Below are 19,061 nucleotides of genomic sequence, written 5' to 3'. Positions count from 1 at the left end.
TTTTTTTTTTTTTTTTTTTTTGTGAGTGTCTTGCTCTCTATCACCCAGGCTGGATGGAGTACAATGGTTCAATAATAGCTCACTGCAGCCTTGAACACCTAGGCTTAGGAGCTCCTCTCACCTCAGCCTCCCAAGTGGTTTGGGACTACAAGGGCAAGCCATCATGCCCAGTTAAGTTTTTAATTTTTTTTTTTTTTTTTGTAAAGACAGGGTCTCACTATGTTGCCGAGGCTGATCTTGAACTCCTGGGCTTAAGCAATCCTTCCACCTTGGTCTTCCAAAGTGCTGGGATTACAGGTATGAGCCACTGTATTGGCCAGTATACACATTTTCTAAATTAAAACATATTTGACAAGTTTTAAGTGAAAGACAGAGTGAGTACAGATGACAAAACTAAATCACTATGGACCAGAAGTAGCAAGCATATTGAGCTTTAAAACAAAGCTACCTGGTTGAAATAAAGTCAGTTTAGGTATACTTTTATGTTTAATGGCTAGCTGACCCTGTATCAGGCACTGCAGCAGGGATCAGGCAGATAATGAAAAACATCATTTCTGTTCTCTTGAAATTTACTCTGGTGGGGGAATAAAACACAAATAACTTTATCATATTGTTCTTAAAGATGAAACCTATGCACATGATACTATGAGTGCAAAAAAGAGGAGTATTCGCCTTTGGGAGGCTGAGGTGAGTGGACCCGCCTGAGCCCGCAGGTTCGAGACCTGACTGGGCAGCGAGACCTCATCTCTACAATAAATCAAAAAATCAGCCGGGCGTGGTAGCACATGCCTGTAATTCCGGCTACTTGGAAGGCTGAGGCAGAAGGATCGCCTGAGCCCAGCAGGTCGAGGCTGCGGTGGCCGGGAGCGGCCACTGCACTCTAGTCTGGGCGACAGAGTGAGACTCCAACTCCAAAAAAAAAAGAGGAGTATTTCACACAATTTGGGAATTCAGGATAAGCTTCCCCAAGTACAAGACACTTCAAGTTGATTAACACAAGAATGAACAAAATAATTTGCAGTTTGATCTTAACTATGAAATAGTTCTAACAGAAAATGGTATAAAGAATTATGTTAAATCCTTCAGAAACTCCTATGTCATACATTAATAAAAATACTATTTAAACAGAACAAATTATTGTTTTACGTCTGTTCTGATTGGTAAATCTCATTGGTCATTTTGATGCACTTGTAAACAGTTTCTCTTGCTTTACTTTTCATTTTCAAGATGGCAGAGTAACCAAAAAAAAATCTCCCTCAATGCTATAGTAAGCTATTGGAAATGATAGAGAAGGTCAAAATAAGTTGAGGAAAATAAAGCCACACTTAGTATAAGAAAGTAAACTCTTAAAGGACCAGAATCAAATAAATCAAGCTGAAGCTGCCTTGGGAATATATAACCAGAGTGATAAGTGAGGCTACCCAGGAAATTCAAATACATAAGATGAACAGACAACTAAAATTCAACACCAAGGAAGGTTGACACCATGTAAGAAATAACAAGCTGGGCAGGCATAGTGCCTCATGCATTATCCCAGTGCTTTGGGAAGTCAAGGTAGAAGAATTGCTTGAGGCCAGGAATTCAAGACCAGCCTGGGCAACATAATAAGATACCATTTTGGGGGGGGTTGGGAGGGAGAATTAGCTGGACAAAGTGGCATGCGCCTCAAGTTCTAACTACTTGACAAGTTGAGGTGGGAGGACTGCCTGAGCCCAAGAGTTTGATGTTGCAGTGAGTAATGATCACATCACTGCACTCCAGTCTTTGTGACAGAGCGAGATTCTGTATCCTTAAAAAAAAAATAAAAGGAGAAGAAGAAATAAGAAGCTCATCAAAAGATCTCCATCTGAGAAAGCCAACTCAGTAGAAAATTAAAGAAAGAACTTTACATTCAAAGAAGTTTTTAAAAAAAAATCAAGAAATGAATATAAATTATAAAAATAAAGCAACTGGCCAGGCTCGGTGGCTCAGCCGGTAATCCCAGCACCTTGGGAGGCTGAGGCAAATGGACTGCCTGAGCCTGCGGGTTCGAGACCTCGTCTCTACAATAAATCAAAAACTAGCCGGGCGTGGTAGCGCATGCCTGTAGGTCCAGCTACTTGGAAGGCTGAAGCGGAAGGATGACTGGAGCCCAGCAGGTTGAGGCTGCAGTGGCCGGGAGCATGCCACTGCACTACAGTCTGGGCGACAGAGTGAGACTCCAACTCAAAAAAAAAAAAGAAAAAATAGAAGCAACTGTTAAACTCAAAAAGAGTTATTAAAAATAAAAAATAGAATTTCTAAAATACAAACTCTGGCTAAATAAAATGAAGAATGAATACATGTCTGGAAAGTGAAGTTAGGATTTCTAATGGAATGAAACAAAAAGATTTTTTAAAAATAACGAACATAGAAAAGTTAAAAGAAAAAGAAAGTGGGTCCACAAGTTCTAATATCTGTCTAACTAGAAAGGAAAGAGAAGATAGATGAGAGAATATGTGAAGAAATAAAATATTTCAAAGAACTATGTATAGATATAGAAAGACTACAGTGAGAGCCAAACAGTATTTTTTAAAAGCCTAGATAAATCATAGTAAAACTTAGACCACAAAGAGAAGTATCCTAAAAGTCAATTCTTCTATAACATTTTTCTCAATTCCAAGTCAGTTTGCCGCCTCTCTACTCCCTGAGCCTCTTACTATACTATATTATGATACTTACCATGTAATTACTATGCCATATTACATAGTCCATGTTTTTGACTCTTAACTAGACTGACTTTGAGGAAAAAGACATTATCTCCTTATTATTTGTGTTAAAATTCTCAGTGCAATCACAATGTCTGACAAAAGGCAGTGATCAATAAGAGGCTGCTAAATAAGTTATACTGAACAAGGGTTTGAGATTCATTCGCCACAAAGGCATAAGCTAAAATTTCAAAGACGAACAAAAAAATGGCACCTCAGTCATGTGCTTTTGGTATTATTTAAAATCAAATGTTCTATATACTTCTAATAACATACAAAATAGGAAACCTCATTAGGTACTGCAAGCATTCTTAATTTTTGTAAAAAAAAAGCTTACCTGTAGTTATGACTACCACAAAGGCACTGATAAATACAAGCAGAAAGTGAGGCTGCTAAAGTATGCATTACATATACCTGTTAAAAAAAAAATTACTTTAAGTATAAGTTCCTTAAAGTATAGCTTTTTAAAAGACCTAGTATGATCAGAGGTTTGAAAAAGATGAAATTCAACTTTTGTCTTTACAAAGTATTTCCTTTTTTGTTTCTGTAACACTCATTTCTACCTAGAGATGTCCCATACAGAAAATTTAAAGAAAAAACACTGAAGCTTTTAGCAGAAATTATAAAATACACATCTGCTACCTAATTGCTTTTTCAAGAGCAAAGGGGAACAGATGTCAGTTAACCAGTAAAGCATGAACCATGTATTAAAGCAAACTCTCAACCTGCTCTTTCCTCAACTAAAATATGAACAGTATGAACAGGCACTGACTGACAACTGACAGTTACCTATAAACAGGTCAATATGTTGAAGAGTTTGTTACCACATATCTAGTTACCATTAAGAACACTTTGAAGAGCGTGAAACTTAAAAAAAAAGAGAAAATATAAGATATGAAATATAGTAATTGAAAGGTAATGGAGTCAAATATTTGGCAAGAGTCATAATAGAACTGAAGACGAAGGAGAAACTTAAGCTTGGTAAGAAAACAGACTAGACTAAAATATTAAAAGACCAGATTCTTGATATGATTATAAAGTATGATATTTTATGTAGATAAAAATAGGCAATGATAAATCAAATCTAATTGCTAATTTCTCCTTCAGTTGTCAGTAAAATGTGGTATGAATTAAAATCAAAGATAAACCAGGCTCGGTGGCTCAGCCTGTAATCCCTCGCCTGGGGAGGCTGAGGTGAGTGGATTGCCTGAGTCCGCAGGTTTGAGACCCACCTGGGCAACTTGGCGAGACCTCATCTCTACAATAAATCAAAAATTAGCTGGGTGTGGTAGTGTGCACCTGTAGTTCCAGCTACTTGGAAGGCTGAGGCAGAAGGATTGCCAGAGCCCAGCAGGTCGAGGCTGCGGTGGCCGGGAGCAGCCACTGCACTCCAGTCTGGGCGACAGAGTGAGACTCCAACTCAAAAATAAAAATAAAAAAAAAAAATAAAAAATAAAAAAAAAAAATAAAAGATATCATCATGTAATTGAAGATGGCAAAGATCACACAGGGAAGATTGCAACAATGGTCACAACATTCTACAGTTTCTGTAATACAAAGTTAGAGTGTATTACTCCACTCATTAAATCTGAGCTGGTCTTGTGACTTGTTTTGACCAAGAGGTCACAACAGAAGTGATGTGTGAGTTCTGACTGAATCTATGCCTCAAAATGTCTTGGAAATTCTATTTTTGTTGCTTTTTTTTTTTTTTGAGTTGGAGTCTCACTCTGTCATTCAGGCTGAAATGCAGTGGCACGCTCATGGCCACCAAAGCCTCGACCTGTTGGGCTCAGGCAATCCTGCCTCAGCTTTCCAAGTAGCTGGAACCAGAGATGCGTGCCACCATGCCCAGCTAATTTTTTTATTTTATTGTAGAGACGAGGTCTCACCAAGTTGTCCAGGCTGGTCTCAAACTCCTGGGCCCAGGCAATCCTCTAGCCTTCACCTCCCAAAGTGCTGAGATTACAGGCGTGAGCCACCACATCCAGCCTCTTTTAGCTCTTTAACTCCTGCAATCACCATGTGAAAAAAACTAGGTGAGACAGAGCCAATGGGTGCACAGACACTTGGTCAAACATTATTCTGGGTGTGTCTGTGAAGTGTTTTCAGAAGAGATAAACATTTCACTCACTAATCTGATTAAAATAGTGCTCTGTAATGTGGGTGGGCATCATGCAGTCAATCCGAAGACCTCAACAGAACAAAAAGGCTGAGCAACTCCTGCCTACCTGTATTGAGCTGGTGTGTCAGTCTTTTCCCATCTTCAGACTCAAACTAAAACATCAGCTTATTTTGAGTCTTAGCCTGTGAACTTTCAGACCAGAACTTATACCATAGGCTCTCCTGGTTCTCAGGCCTAGATTTGGACTAGAACTACACTATCACTTTTCTTGTGTCTCCAGATTGCCAACTGCAATATTGGGATTTTTAAGCCTCCAAAATCACATGAACCAATTATTTATAATAAATCTCTTTCAGACACACACACACACCCTTAAGACTCTCTTTCTCTGGAGAACCCAGATGACTACATGAGGCTTGCCTGCTAGAGGATGAGACACATATGACGCAGATTCTCCTGTCAGCACTGCCAACATTTTGCCAACCACCAGAAATATAAATGATGCCATCCTAGAATTCAGTCAATGCACCAGCGGATCAAAGACAAAAGACAGAGTCCAGACATCATTCTAGTCAGCCCAAACCAAAATAACTAACGAACCTCATGAGCAAAATAATTAGGGATGGGCACAGTTGCTCATGCCTGTAATCCTAGCACTTTGGGAGGCAGAGGTGAGAGAATTGCCTAAACCCAGGAGTTCAAGATTAGCCTGGGCAACTTGGTGACCTTGCCTCTACAATAAATCAAAAAACTATCCAGGCATGATAGCATGTGCCTGTAGTTATGGCTACTTGGAAGGGTGAGGTGGAAGAATCACCTGAGCCCAGGAAGTCGAGGCTGCAGTGGCTCCAGCCTGGGTGACAGAATGAGATTCTGACTCATAAATAAATAAATGGCTTTTTAGCCAGTAATGTTTCAGGGCAATTCTTAAGCAGCCAAAGTTAACTGATACACAACAGTTTTGCTATACTTAAATACGAAATACAGTTTGGCTAAAATGGGCACAATATGAAGAAAATTAAGTTCCAAACTGTATGATAAGCACTACAGGTATTTATGCTACAGAGCAGTACTGGAAAAGAAGTAGTGAAATTCAATTACAAGTGTTAAGGTTGCCTAGGCGTGGTGGCTCACACTTGCAAACTCAGCACTTTAGGAGGCTGAAGCAAGAGGATCCCAGGGATTCTAGACAAGCCTGGGAAACTTGGTGAGAGTTTTTTCTCTATAAGAAATCAAAAAAATTAGCCGGGCTACTTGAAAGGCTGAGGCAAAAGGATCACCTTCAGCCCAGGTCAAGGCTGTGGTAGCCACGAATGTGCCACTGCATTCTAGCCTGAGTGACAGAGTGAAACTTTGACCTTAAAAAAAAAAGTTAAAGTTATTTAAGAGGATAAAATTGTGGAAGGAGCGTTCTCCATCAAGCAAGCAGATGTGTGATATAACCTATGAGGTGGACAAGAACCAAATGACAGACTAAAAATACTAATTCCTGGGACTTACTCTTATAGACTGATTCAACAAGGCTGGAGTGAACTTAGGAATCTAAACTTTTAACAAGCACTGCAAGTGATTCTGCTGTAGCTGATTCATAAAGTACTGCCTACCATAGAGGAATGACGGGGCAAAAAACTTCACAACACTATCCTTACTATATGTAATGGTTTAATTCTGGCAAAGAAAAACTTTATGTATATATTAGTACCTTTACACCAAAATGTTAAGCTTCTATCTTTAAAAAACAACTAGCTTTTTGGCTAAATGCATTACTAAAGGAATCACTTGTATATCTGCATGTGCTCCTCTTACATTAATGAAGTGGCAAAAGCTAAATAACTAAGCATTTTGATTAAAATTCAAGAACTCTGTGAGTATCAGTAATGCAAGACAAACTTGGTCAACAACCAGAAGCTTTCTCTAATGGATATAAACTTGGCAATGTAACAATCACCATGTCTAGTCTCATGTCTAAAGCCTTTTGGATGATGTTTATCACTTACCTTGTAGTTTTATCATTATATAAACGTAAATGAAAAGTTTAAAAACAAAGCATACTTACTTTATTGCTTTGGATATCAGGATGCGGTGGTGAATCAAAGTTTATTATAGCATGTAGAATATCATGTGTTAGATTACTAAGGTGCAATAACGGATTAGCAACAACTGTTTTGGCACTGGCTGTACAAGCAAAGAGGAGAGGCACTGAGGTTTGCTCTGACAGAGGACTAGGAAATAGTGGTTCTGAAGTTTCCTTGAAAACAAAGAGGAAAAAAGGTTAATCAACTATTTATAGTTAAAATCCATTACTTAAGTGATTTAGCGGACTCTCTGAAACAATTCAAAAATATTGATAAGCCTAAAAGCATAATACCTACTTATAGCATTAGAAGGGATCAAGAAGGTCAACATTCCAAAGATTCTATTTAAAAATAATGAGACAATACCCTCTTTATTAAAGAGAAGCTTGTAACCTCACAAGGCATTCATATAAGACTGTGGAGTACAAATTAAGCAGATGCTAAGACCTAATATTAAATTGCCCTCAAACTTCAGTTATATACACAGCTTTATAAATCCATTATATGAAGGACCACACAAAAGGCAGCCCTCTCTAAAGCAACTACAATGAAGAAAATAGTCTTAATATTCAAAACCCAAAAATGCAACGTCAAAAACTGTTTCAGACATACTATTTTTGAGTATTATATAAGTTACATACCTGCTGAGACTCTTGTAAAAGCAAAATCAATTCCATTCTCACAGATGCAAGACCTCCACCATGGGATCCATGAAGTATGCAGTAACTAAGAAACATCCTCAGGAGTGACTGATATTTCAACAGCCACCGTCTTTTTTCCTGAAAATTTTCTCTCAGTTGTTTCACTTTTGTTTGGTGAAGCAAATCTTCAGCATCCTCATTGAATCCAAATTCAACTTCATTTTTGCCAAATGTAGACTGTAGTTCTTCAGCATCTGTGCAAAAGTCACAAATTCTCTGAAGAGCTATCACCTCTTTTTCAAGCCAGTGGTATAGCTGGTAACGCAATTTTCCACCATCTATTTCATAGCCAGTAGATAAAGTACGAAGTTCTACTGTGAGAATCTTTAAACATGCTCTAAATTTTAATTGAACTGCAATTATATCTTCTGATGGATTTAAGACATCATTTTCATCTAGTGTGCTGAAAGATTCTGTGTAATTAGAACTCACGTCATCTAATTTATCTATTTTTCTCTGTAACGGTTTTAGTTCTTTCATTGAAATAGGGAGATCCTCGTTTTCTTCATCATTATCACTGTCCCATTTTAACTCTAAAGAGTCATTCTGAAATACAACACTTGGTTGGCTCCAGTCAAAAGAAAGAGTGGAGTTTGATTGCTTTTCTGAGGAACCCTCTGAAGAAGATCCAAAACCATTCATCAGTGACTGTGACCAATCAACAGCAGAGGACTTATCTTCCCTTGCATTCAATTTTAGTGGAGAAGAAGGGGAACAGTCTTTACTAGTATCCAGATTAGATGCTCTACAAAATGGTTTTGTTATCTTGATGACTTTGGGCATCTTTGATAATACTTCCAAAGCCAACATGGGGCAGCCAGCTTTTAAATGAGCACTGGCAGTAGTAAAAAATAATCTTCTTTCACTTAAATTAATTGTTCCTGCCAGTCCACTTTTTCCTGTTAGACTCATGTGTGTGGAAAATGTGTCAGATGATCCAAGATGACGTCTCAGCAAAAGAGGATGTGTTCTTAGATAATTGTAGAAATTAAAAACTGCAGGATTACAGGCTGACATCATGCCTTGATCTGAAAGTAAATTCATTTTGTGAGCCAAGAAAAGTTCTTCAAGAGCTGAACTAGGTGTTCATATTTATATCATAGTCCCTTTTCTCTATCTACTATGACCCTTTTATCTACCTGGTCTTTTGACAAAACTTTATTAACAGACCACACTGGCCAGGTATGGTGGCTCATGTCTATAATCCCAGCACTTTGGGAGGCTGAGGCAGGAGTACTGCTTGAGCCCAGTAGTTCAAAACCAGCCTGGGCAACATAATGAGACCTTGTTTCTACAAAAATTAGCTGAGTGTGGTGGCATGTGCCCATAGTCCCAGTTACTTGAGAGACTGAGGCAGAAGGATCACCTGAGCCCAGGAAGTTGAGGTTGCAGTGACCCATAATCATGCCACTGTACTCCAACCTGGGCATCAGAGAGAGACCCCAATTCAAACAAATAAACAAACAAAAAAATAGACCAGACTGATCTCTGGTGCTAAATGAACATGTTCTAACACAGTAGGAATGAACATGTTCTAACACAGTAGGAAAACAGAGATGCTGCTGCTTTCCTATTGAAACAAATATACTCAGGTAATAATCTAAGGTAATTTAAAATATCTACTTACACACTCAGTTATCTCTCCTCCTCATCTCCTCTAACTTTTAATGCTAACAGTATCATAGGGTTCAATTCCTGGCTTCTTTTCTATCTACATTCCCTGAGTTGAACTCATATAGTCCCACAGCTTTAAATACCATCTTCATACTGGTAATTTGTACATCTCTACCTCTCGTGCTAATTTCACAATGAAAATCTAAATTCCTATATCCAAAGGCCTCCATTTCATTTCCACTTACATGTATACACTCTTGCCTCAGGACCTTTTTATTTAACGTGCCCTTGACCCAGACCACTCTTTACCCATATCTATACTGATTAACTTGCTTATCTCAAGCAGTTCTCTGTGCAAAGGTCACTTATCAAAAGACTTCATGCCGAGCGTGGTGGCTCACACTTGTAATACCAGTACTTTGGGAGGTGGAGGCGAGAGGACTGCCTGAGCCCAAGGGTTCGAGACCAGCCTGGGCAACTTGGTAAGACCTCATCTTTACAATAAATCAAAAAAATTAGCTGGGCATGGTGGCGCGTGCCTGCGGTTCCAGTTACTTGGAAGGCTGAGGCAGAAGGATTGCCTGAGCCCAGCAGGATGAGGCTGCAGTAGCCATGAGCATGCCACCGCACTCCAACCTGAGCAAGAATAAGACTCTGATTCAAAACAAAACAAAACCCCAAAAGATTTCATGATCTAGAAGAATACTTTCCCATATTATTTACATATTGCTCAGGTTAAAAAGCCAGTAGTTATCCTTGACTCTTAATTCCTTCATACTTTATATCCAATCTCCAGCCTGTCTAGTCAACCTTAAAATCATCCCAAACCCCACCTACTTCTCTCTGCCTAAACGCCAATCATTCTGGACCAACTATTATCTACTATTATCTTCTGCAATTTTCTAGAAGAATACAGGTTTAACTGGTCCTAAAAGTATGTGAGCATGGTTACTCCCAGGTTAAAATACATTTTTTACAATAACATGTGAAAACATAAAAAAGTGGCCAGAAAAGGCATTTTGTTTTTCCTTTCATTACACAGTCTACTGTGAAAATCTTTAGTTCAGATGGCTAGGAGACTTAAACAAATGAGTGACATGGCTTTCTCATAAGTTCAGAAGGTAAGGCACATGACTCTTCTTGATTAAATGACGCCACATAAAATATAACTATGAACTATAACCTTTTCCAATTAGTACTGCAAGTGACCTAACACCTACTGTACCAGTTACCAGGCACAATTCAATTCCATTTAAGGAATAATATTTGAAAAGCAAATCAAATCATTTTTATAGTTCTTATAGTAGAAAATAATTCTTATAGTAAAAAAATATATTACAGGCTCACACACATCATCCTAGCACTTTGGGAGGCCAAGGCAGAAGGTTTGCTTACGCCCAGGAGTTCAAGATCAGCCTGGGCAATTTGGCTAGACCTTGTCTCTACAATAAATAAAAAAATTATCTGGCTGTGGTGGTGCACATGTGTAGCTCCAGCTACTTGGAAGGTTGAGGCAGAAGGATTGCCTGAGCCCAGCGGGTCGAGGTTGTGATAGCCATAAGCGTGCCAGTGCACTATAGCCTGAGTGACAAAGTGAGACTCCAACAACAAAAACAACAAAAAATAAAAAATAATAATGAATTTTTAAAAAATCAAAAATTAGCCGGGCATGGTGGTGCATGTCTGTAGTCCCAGCTACTGAGGAGGGAGGTTAAGGAGCGATGAAAGCTTGAGCTCCCCCCAGGAGGTTGAAACTGCAGAGAGCTTTGATGGCATCATTCACTTAAGCCTGGGAAACAGAGTGAGGCCCCCATTAAAAAAAAAAAAAAAGAATTATAAAGCTGATTAACAAACAAAAAATTCAACTCAAGATTTTAAAACTGGCTTTATATTAGTATTTCCTCAAAATGTTTATATTCAAGTGTTGACATATTTATGCTTAATTTACTTTGTAAAAGCAGAAAAATCCAAAGTTCTTGGTTTTGAAAAGGTTTATCTCTCTGCAAAAAATAAAACAAAAATTGTATACATAACTCTGTGTCCCCAACTAAACCATAAATTAATGGTCATAAAGACCATTAATTTAACTTGTTTTTATTAGCCTGAGCATCCAGGAGTGGTCTGTATACCTATAAAGTACCAATAATACTCTTAATCATTAACATCTTAAAAGTGCAGCTTACCATCTCTAATAGGTTGCTTTATTAATGTTTCCAGAGCACCACTATAATCTTCCAAAATCCAATATGCCATACTCCGAAGAAAATGGTCATAATGCATATTTACGTTTAATGAACTGAGTTCACTGATAGGTGAATCAATTCCCAAAACTTTCTTCCGTAAAATAGATTTATATGTTGCAGATGTATCAAATTCAGACTCATAGAGTCTTGCTATTACAAGGGCCAACTGGATGTCATTCAGTTTCTCAAGACATACCTTTTAAAAAAAGGAAATATTGTTTATAAGTAAGGAGGGGTAGCTTTCATTTTAGTATAAACTCAACTGCCTCACTAGTAACTAGAAAAACATAAAGCTGTATTAATATCAAAATCAGCAAACAAGGATAATAAGAAACAAAATACATACTGCTTACTTTAGCAAATCTACTTGATAACATTTATGTTAATACTTGTAAATCTATCTGCTAGTACTAAATATAAATTTGCAAAAAAAATTAGCCTAATGAGGAAATACTGAGCAATTCTAAATAGCGTCAATTCAAGCTATTTATTTTAGTTTAGTCTTAAACTTCAATGCTTCTTTATCCATCCCAGCAGACTATGGTGTTCCCAAATTTAAAAAGATGTTTTGAATTATTTGTATGAAACTCTGAGCAAAAGGGCAATCTGAGACAAAAATGCTTTCATATCTGAAATGTTCATGTTTTAAATTTCACTGAGAAATAATCAATTAAGATTTTAGAAGTTATTTCATCAAATAAGACAGAGCTATATATGGATTCAAACGTGTTTAAACTGATTAGATAAACCTTTAATTGTTTTTTTACCTTTTCATGAATGTTTTTAAGAGTCATATCAATTAACTATGTCTAGCAAGCAACCAATACAATCTGGTAATCTTAATTCTGTATATAATACCATTCAGGCAAAAAGACAAATTTTTTAAATGTCTCTATTAAGTATTAACAGTTACTTTAGATATATAGCCTTGTGTTACTTACACTACAGTTGAAACTAAAAAATAAAAATGTAAGCCCTAAAGGGCTTAAAAGGATGACGATGCTATTGTTGGTTTTAAGTTTCATTAATTACCTCAATTGCATCCCTGAGGCAACCAGCTAAAAGAAAAAACGCTGCAGAATGTTCAAATCTTTGTTTGCCTAGCAAAGAGAAAGCATTCTTTAAAGCTGCTTTACGCCACCTTTCATCCTCAAAATTGTGTCCAAAAAACTGTGTCATCCTTGTGTCTTTTTGGGCTCTATGAAGGAAAACAAAGGTATGAAAATTTTGAAATACAATTTTTCTACATTAGAATCAATCTTCTAAACTTAGGACTTAAAAGTTAAGACTCAATAGAAACGTGTCAGTTCATAAATAACTATATATCTGCTGCTCCTTTTCCCAGCAAAAAAGAATACCAGGTAAACATTTATTTTTTCATATAAATCTGAAAACATTATTGAAAGTTTTTTTTCCAAACTACAAAGAAAACTACCCGAGTAGCACTGTGAAACATTACTTTCAAGTCTACGCAAAATTTATAATTTATATTAACTTCTGTGCTACACCATTTAAACTTCATCAGTAACCTTGCCTGACCATCTAACAATGACCTAGGTGATAAAAATCTAAAGAATTTGCCCTGGCCAGCATGGTGGCTCAAGCCTATAATCCCAGCACTTTGAGACGCCAAGTTGAGAGAACTGCCTGAGCCCGCAGGTTTGAGACCAGCCTGGGCAACATGGTGAGACCTCGTCTCTACAATAAATCAAAAATTAGCTGGGCATGTGTAGCATGTGCCTATAGTTCCGGCTACTTGGAAGGCTGAGGCAGAAGGATCACCTGAGCACAGCAGGTCAAGGCTGCAGTGATCGTGCCACTGCACTCCAGACTGGGCAACAGAGTGAGACTCCAACTCAAAAAGAAAATTTAAAAAAGGATTTGTCCTGATTCAAAACAATCCTAAAACATCTAGTTTCTTAAAAAACTGATTTGGTGCCATGATTCTCCTCCCAAAGTCTGCTGTTGATGTGGATCATCTGGAACTAAACCCAAAACAAATGATGAACTATTCACCAGTTTCATCAGAAGTGAGAGAAAAATTCTAAGTCAACTCAGCTCAGTAATGAAGTTAGGGCCCACAGAAGAGAGGCAGTTTTGAGGGATAGCCTGGCCCATGTGTTCTCAATAAGGAAGAGGATAGACACCTGTTCCAAACTTCACCAATTTATCGTCTTCCCCACTCCAAATGTACGTTTCTGCTTTAGTTAGCTTTGTTTTACAGAAATGAATGATAAGTTCTTTAAGAAAAAAAAAAAGTGTCTCTAGATTGATAAATGTGAAAAAAAAACCTCAAGTGATCCCATCAGATTTCTTCTATGCTGGAAAACATCTGAGCTTTTCTCCTATGAAATGCTCCTTAAAATACAAAAATAACTAAGACTCTAAATGAATCAACATCAACAAGAACAACAAATCTTACTTTGTGTACCTACTCCTTATGAACAAATTTTCACTTTGAAGCAGTTTTTTTAAACCTACCTATATAATCCCCAAATCACAGCTTTCTTTTTCATTGCAAGATAAAAAATGGCAGCATCTAAAGGATCATTTTTTCTATGAAAGGCTGCTTTGGCTACCTATAATCAGAAAATATTTATCAGAATTTCACAGGAATGGTTTTTAAGTGAACAAGTAATTTCCTTTACATACAAGACCAACATACATTATCTATTTATATGTTTAATAAATTTGTAAATATGTATATGAATACACATGTGTAAATATAAAATAACAAAAATAACTTACGGCAGTAGCCTCAAAGGATACTGAGAAAGTAAAAGAATTATTGCCCTTCATTACAAGTTCTTTTGTGCTATTTTATTTTTCTAAACATATACATATATTATTTTGTAAAACTCGCATATATACTACTAAATAAATGTGTCAACTAGAAACTTAGAAATTAGAATATACATTTAAAAATTACATTAACATATTTTAAATGTCATAAATGAAATATAAAGACTATTCAAAGGCATTTTACTGATTCAAAAATAAAAGGGAGTAATGGCAGAGGAGGTATGAAATGTTATTTAAAGAAATGACCAAAACATATTAATTCACTTTTACATCATAAAAAACAAAAAACAAAAACCAAAAAAACTTACTTTTTCTATGCATTTACGTAAGATGCGGGTGTTCCGGACCCACCACCCCACGCCCATAGCTCTTAGTTCAGACCAAGTGGGATCATCTTTCTGCATTGCTGGCAACATGTTCAGCAGTTCTTCTTCTGCTACTGAGTGAAATGCCCAAGCAAAATGACTAGTAGACAGGCCTGAAGAAATGTCAAAAATAATATTTACAAAAAATGTAAACATGATTATATAATGATTATCAGAAATGTATGCTTCATATTTACAATGAAAATGTGTAAACTTTTATGAGATTTAGTTATACTTAAATGCTTAAGATTGGTGGAAATATGAGATTTTTTTACACTTGGCCTCTCCAAACAATAATATCACTCCAATGAGTATAGTATATTTTGTATAACTGAAATACTCTCTTTTGAAACTACATATCACCATACACAAAACTCAACTCTAAATGGATCAAAGACCTAAATGTAAAACCTCAAGAACCTTAGAAAATGCAAGAGACATCCTTATGGAAATTGGAACTGGCAACCAATTCCTGATTAAAATCCATGCCGTAAGAGATAAGACAGACAAATGGAACCCCATGAAACTGACAAGCTTCTGCAAAGCCAAGAAACCATCAATAGAGCAGGGAGACAGCCCACAGACTGGGAAAAAATATCTGCCAACTGTATGTCTGACAAAGGTCTAACATCTAGGTTCTACAGGGAACTCAAATGTGCCAAAAAGAAAAAAAAAAGCAGCCCCATTACAAAGTGGGCAAAAGATACAAACAGACAGTTCTCAAGAGAAGACATACGAGCAGCCAACAGATACATGAAAAAATGCTCAGCCTCACTAGTCATCAAAGAAATGTAAATTAAAACCACACTGAGATACCACCTAACTCCAGTCAGAATGGCTATCATTAATAATTCAAAAAACAACAGATGCTGGAGAGGATGCGGCAAAAAGGGAACACTTCTACACTGTTGGTGGGAGTGTAAACCAGTACAGCCTCTGTGAAAAACAGTGTGGTGATTCCTAAAAGATCTAAAAATTGACCTTCCATGTGACCCTGCAATCCCCCTCCTGGGAATATACCAGAAGAACACAAATCATTCTATAAAAAAGATACCTGCACATGTATGTTTATCACAGCATTGTTCACGGTAGCAAGAACATGAAACCAACCGTGATATCCAACAAAAGAGGACTGGATAAAAAGAATGTGGTACATATACACAATGGAATATTACACAGCCATAAAAAACAAAATCATGAACTTCACAGCAACCTGGATGGACTTAGAGTATATAATACTGAGTGATCTTTCAGAGAAACAAAGAACGGAGTATCACATATTCTCACTCATAAACGGACCTTGAACAATTATCATAATACTGTAAGAAAAGGATTGGCAGTAGCAGGGAACTGCCGGGAAGGGAGTAGGGAAGCAGGATTGGCAGTAGTGGGAATCTGCCTGGGGAAGCAGGGGGCACACCTCATGAACAAGGGTACCTGCATAATGAACATTTGTATACCTAACCCTGAATTGTACTCATCTTTAAAATAAAAAAATTAAAAGAAAAAAAATACTTTTTAAAAAAGAAAACAAAAAATATTGATGACAAATGCCACTGTCCTAAAGTATTTTTGTTCTCTAGCTATTACCCATGATCCTTTTCAAAAAATGAGGAACAGCCAGGCTCAGTGGTTCAGCCTGTAATCCCAGTGCTTTGGGAGGCCGAGGTGAGTGGCTTGCCCGAGCCCGCAGGTTTGAGACCCGCCTGGGCAACTTTGCGAGACCTCATCTCTACAGTAAATTAAAAACTAGCCAGGCGTGGTAGCACGCGCCTGTAGTTCCAGCTACTTGAAAGGCTGAGGCGGAAGGATGGCCGGAGTCCAGCAGGTCAAGGTTGCAGTGCCCGGGAGTGGTCACTGCACTCCAGTCTGGGGGACAGAGTGAGACTCCAACTCAAAAAAAAATAAAAAATAAAAAATGAGGAACACTTAAAGCAGTATTCTATTTTGGAATATTTATCTCTTCAAAGCTGTTTCTCACCTTTCTTTGGTCAACATTTGTTTTTGTAAACGTTATGCCATGAAATTAAAAAAATATATATCAGGCTAGGCACAGTGGCTCACACCTGCAATCCAAGCACTTTGTGAGGCCGAAGCAAGAGAGGACTGCTTGAGCCCAGGAGTTTGAGACCCCATCTCCACAAAAAATTTAAAAAATTAGTCAGGTGTGGTGGTACATGCCTGTAGTCTCAGCTATTTTGGAGGTCGAGGCAGAAGGATCGCCTGAGCCCAGAAGGTCAAGGGTGCAGTAAGCCATGATGGTGCCACTACACTCCAACTTGGGCTACAGTGTGAGACCCTGAGTCTAAAAATAATAAATAAATAAATTTTTAAAAAACCAGGCAAGGCCATTGCCTTACTAGACTCTGGTGTGATTATGTACTCTTTGAGTTATGACTGTTGCCATGTTTTCTGGCTTTGGGCCCCCCTTCCCTACCTTGGGGAGGTGAATCTCCTCTTTCTCTCTCTCTCTAATTTACTTTTCAAATAAACTATATTTTCTAATCTTAAAAAAAAGTCAAGTAAGCAGTTTAGCTTGGTGAACTAAGCATAACACTGCAAAGACCCCCAAAATCAAAATGCATGCATTAAATTCCAGCTCTATCATTAAGTACATAATCCTGGGCAAGTTCCTTTTCTCTTAATATCACAATTTGTTTGCATATAAAATGCAAATAATTATACAAATACCTTATTACATAGTTTTAAGAACAAAATAATACAGTTATACAATGTAGAATAGGTCCTGGCATATAATAATTATTACTCCATATGATATTAGTAAGCTATTTTTATACTTATGTAACATTACTTATATCAGCAATTCTCTCAACCTAGTGGGCTGCATATGTGGTATCTATTGCTCAAGCTTCTGTTTTGTCTCTTCATAATATATTTTGTTTAGTATTACTGGGTGAAGCAAATGATTAATTACAAGATGTGTCTTTGAAATATATGATCTCAAACTTTTAACCTATGCTAAAGAATACTTTCTTTGACAAGTAATCTGAAAAGCTTATTACACTGAAGACTTTGAAAAAAAAGCAATTGGAAGTTAAAAAAAAACTAATGCTGTGAATGAACCGTTATTCCAAATTACTTTTACTTTTTTTTTTGATTGGGGTCTCACTCTGCTGCTCAGACTGGAGTACAGTGGCATGATCACAGCTAATTGTAGCCTCGAACTCCTGGGTTCAAACAATCCTCCCTCCTCAGCCTCCTGAGTAGCTGGGACTATAAGCATATGTCACCACTTATGGCTAAATTTTTAATTTTTTTGAGAGATGGGGTCTCATTATACTGCCCAGGTTAGTCTTGAACTCCTGGGCTCAAGCAATTCTTTTGCCTCAACCCCCCAAAGTGCTAGATTACAAGCATGAGCTACCACACCTGGCTAAATTATTTTTAATTTCTGTTATCTGTCCAGCAACTTCAATACATTTTCATAAATAATTAAAGAATTTGATTTAGATCTCAGTGAAACAGCGGTCCCAGGTTTCACTCCCTGCTATGGTTTACATATTTGTGTCCTTCCATAATTCATGCTGAAATTTAAATCTCCAATTCAATAGTATTAACAGGTGGGACTTTAAGGAGATAAGTAGGCAATGCCCTCATGAATGGGATTACTGCACTTATAAAAGGACTCAAGAGAACTAGCTAGCCCTTTTTGCCTCTTTTGCTATGTGAGGATGCAGCAACAAGGTGCCATCTATGGAACAGAGATCATGCCCTCACTAGACAATGAATCTGGCAGTGCTTTAATCTTGGACTTCCCAGGCTCCAGAAATGTGAAAAATAAATTTTTCTTACTTGTAAATTAGCAGCCTGAAAAGACTAAGAATGCACACTCATCCCTCCAATAAAATGGAATATCCAGACAAGAAAACGCCATTTTACGCGATATTTTGTAAAAGCCCCAAAACTTTATAAAAGTTTTGTAAAAACCCCAAAACTTGGGAATAAGCCTGAGACACCTTCGTGTACCACCAAACTAAATAAAAACTGCATTAGAAGGATAAGAGTAATGGTCTCACTTTGAGCACATCACCTCTCCCTCCCCAAGACAGCACAGTACCACAGAAAGGATTCCCGGGATCCCTGGCTTCTACAGTGGGACAAGAAAGCTGGGGTCAGGCATCCAGCTTCCCTAGTATTTTAAGATGTTTCCCAGTAAGCCCAGATTGGTTTTACCTCATAGGGAGGACTGGGGCAAAGACATGGCTACTCACAGATCTTGGTGGTAGCTCTGTGTTCCTGCCAGTAGGTCATGCTCTATTAGAGGTATAGCCAATAGCATAGCCCACCTGAAAAGCTATGTTGGTTGTTTCCAGTAGCATGGTGGAAAATTCAACCAGGTTTAAGTTCCTAGATGGGACTCAGAGCCCATCCCAAGGCTCCGCTCAGACTGGC

At 37.6% G+C, this 19,061-nt stretch overlaps 1 protein-coding gene across 1 annotated transcript in view; it reads right to left on the bottom strand.

The window, feature by feature from the left end:
- Positions 1 to 19,061, bottom strand: part of LOC103274680 (dmX-like protein 1) — a gene marked incomplete at its 5' end in the record, with an annotated part of 98,683 nt that overhangs the window by 67,023 nt on the left and 12,599 nt on the right. Inside the window, 7 exons of the mRNA XM_008072112.2 lie at positions 3,064 to 3,140; positions 6,905 to 7,096; positions 7,565 to 8,652; positions 11,422 to 11,677; positions 12,514 to 12,679; positions 13,963 to 14,060; positions 14,592 to 14,761. Of these exons, the coding sequence (XP_008070303.2) occupies positions 3,064 to 3,140; positions 6,905 to 7,096; positions 7,565 to 8,652; positions 11,422 to 11,677; positions 12,514 to 12,679; positions 13,963 to 14,060; positions 14,592 to 14,761 (2,047 nt within the window). The remainder of the gene's footprint in view (positions 1 to 3,063; positions 3,141 to 6,904; positions 7,097 to 7,564; positions 8,653 to 11,421; positions 11,678 to 12,513; positions 12,680 to 13,962; positions 14,061 to 14,591; positions 14,762 to 19,061) is intronic.

Source organism: Carlito syrichta, unplaced genomic scaffold (assembly GCF_000164805.1).
Source record: "Carlito syrichta isolate Samal-C Ts95f unplaced genomic scaffold, Tarsius_syrichta-2.0.1 Scaffold314854, whole genome shotgun sequence".
Lineage (NCBI taxonomy): Eukaryota > Metazoa > Chordata > Mammalia > Primates > Tarsiidae > Carlito > Carlito syrichta.
The sequence above is the reverse complement of the archived record's forward strand: the minus strand, read 5'-3'. Positions and strand labels throughout refer to the sequence as shown.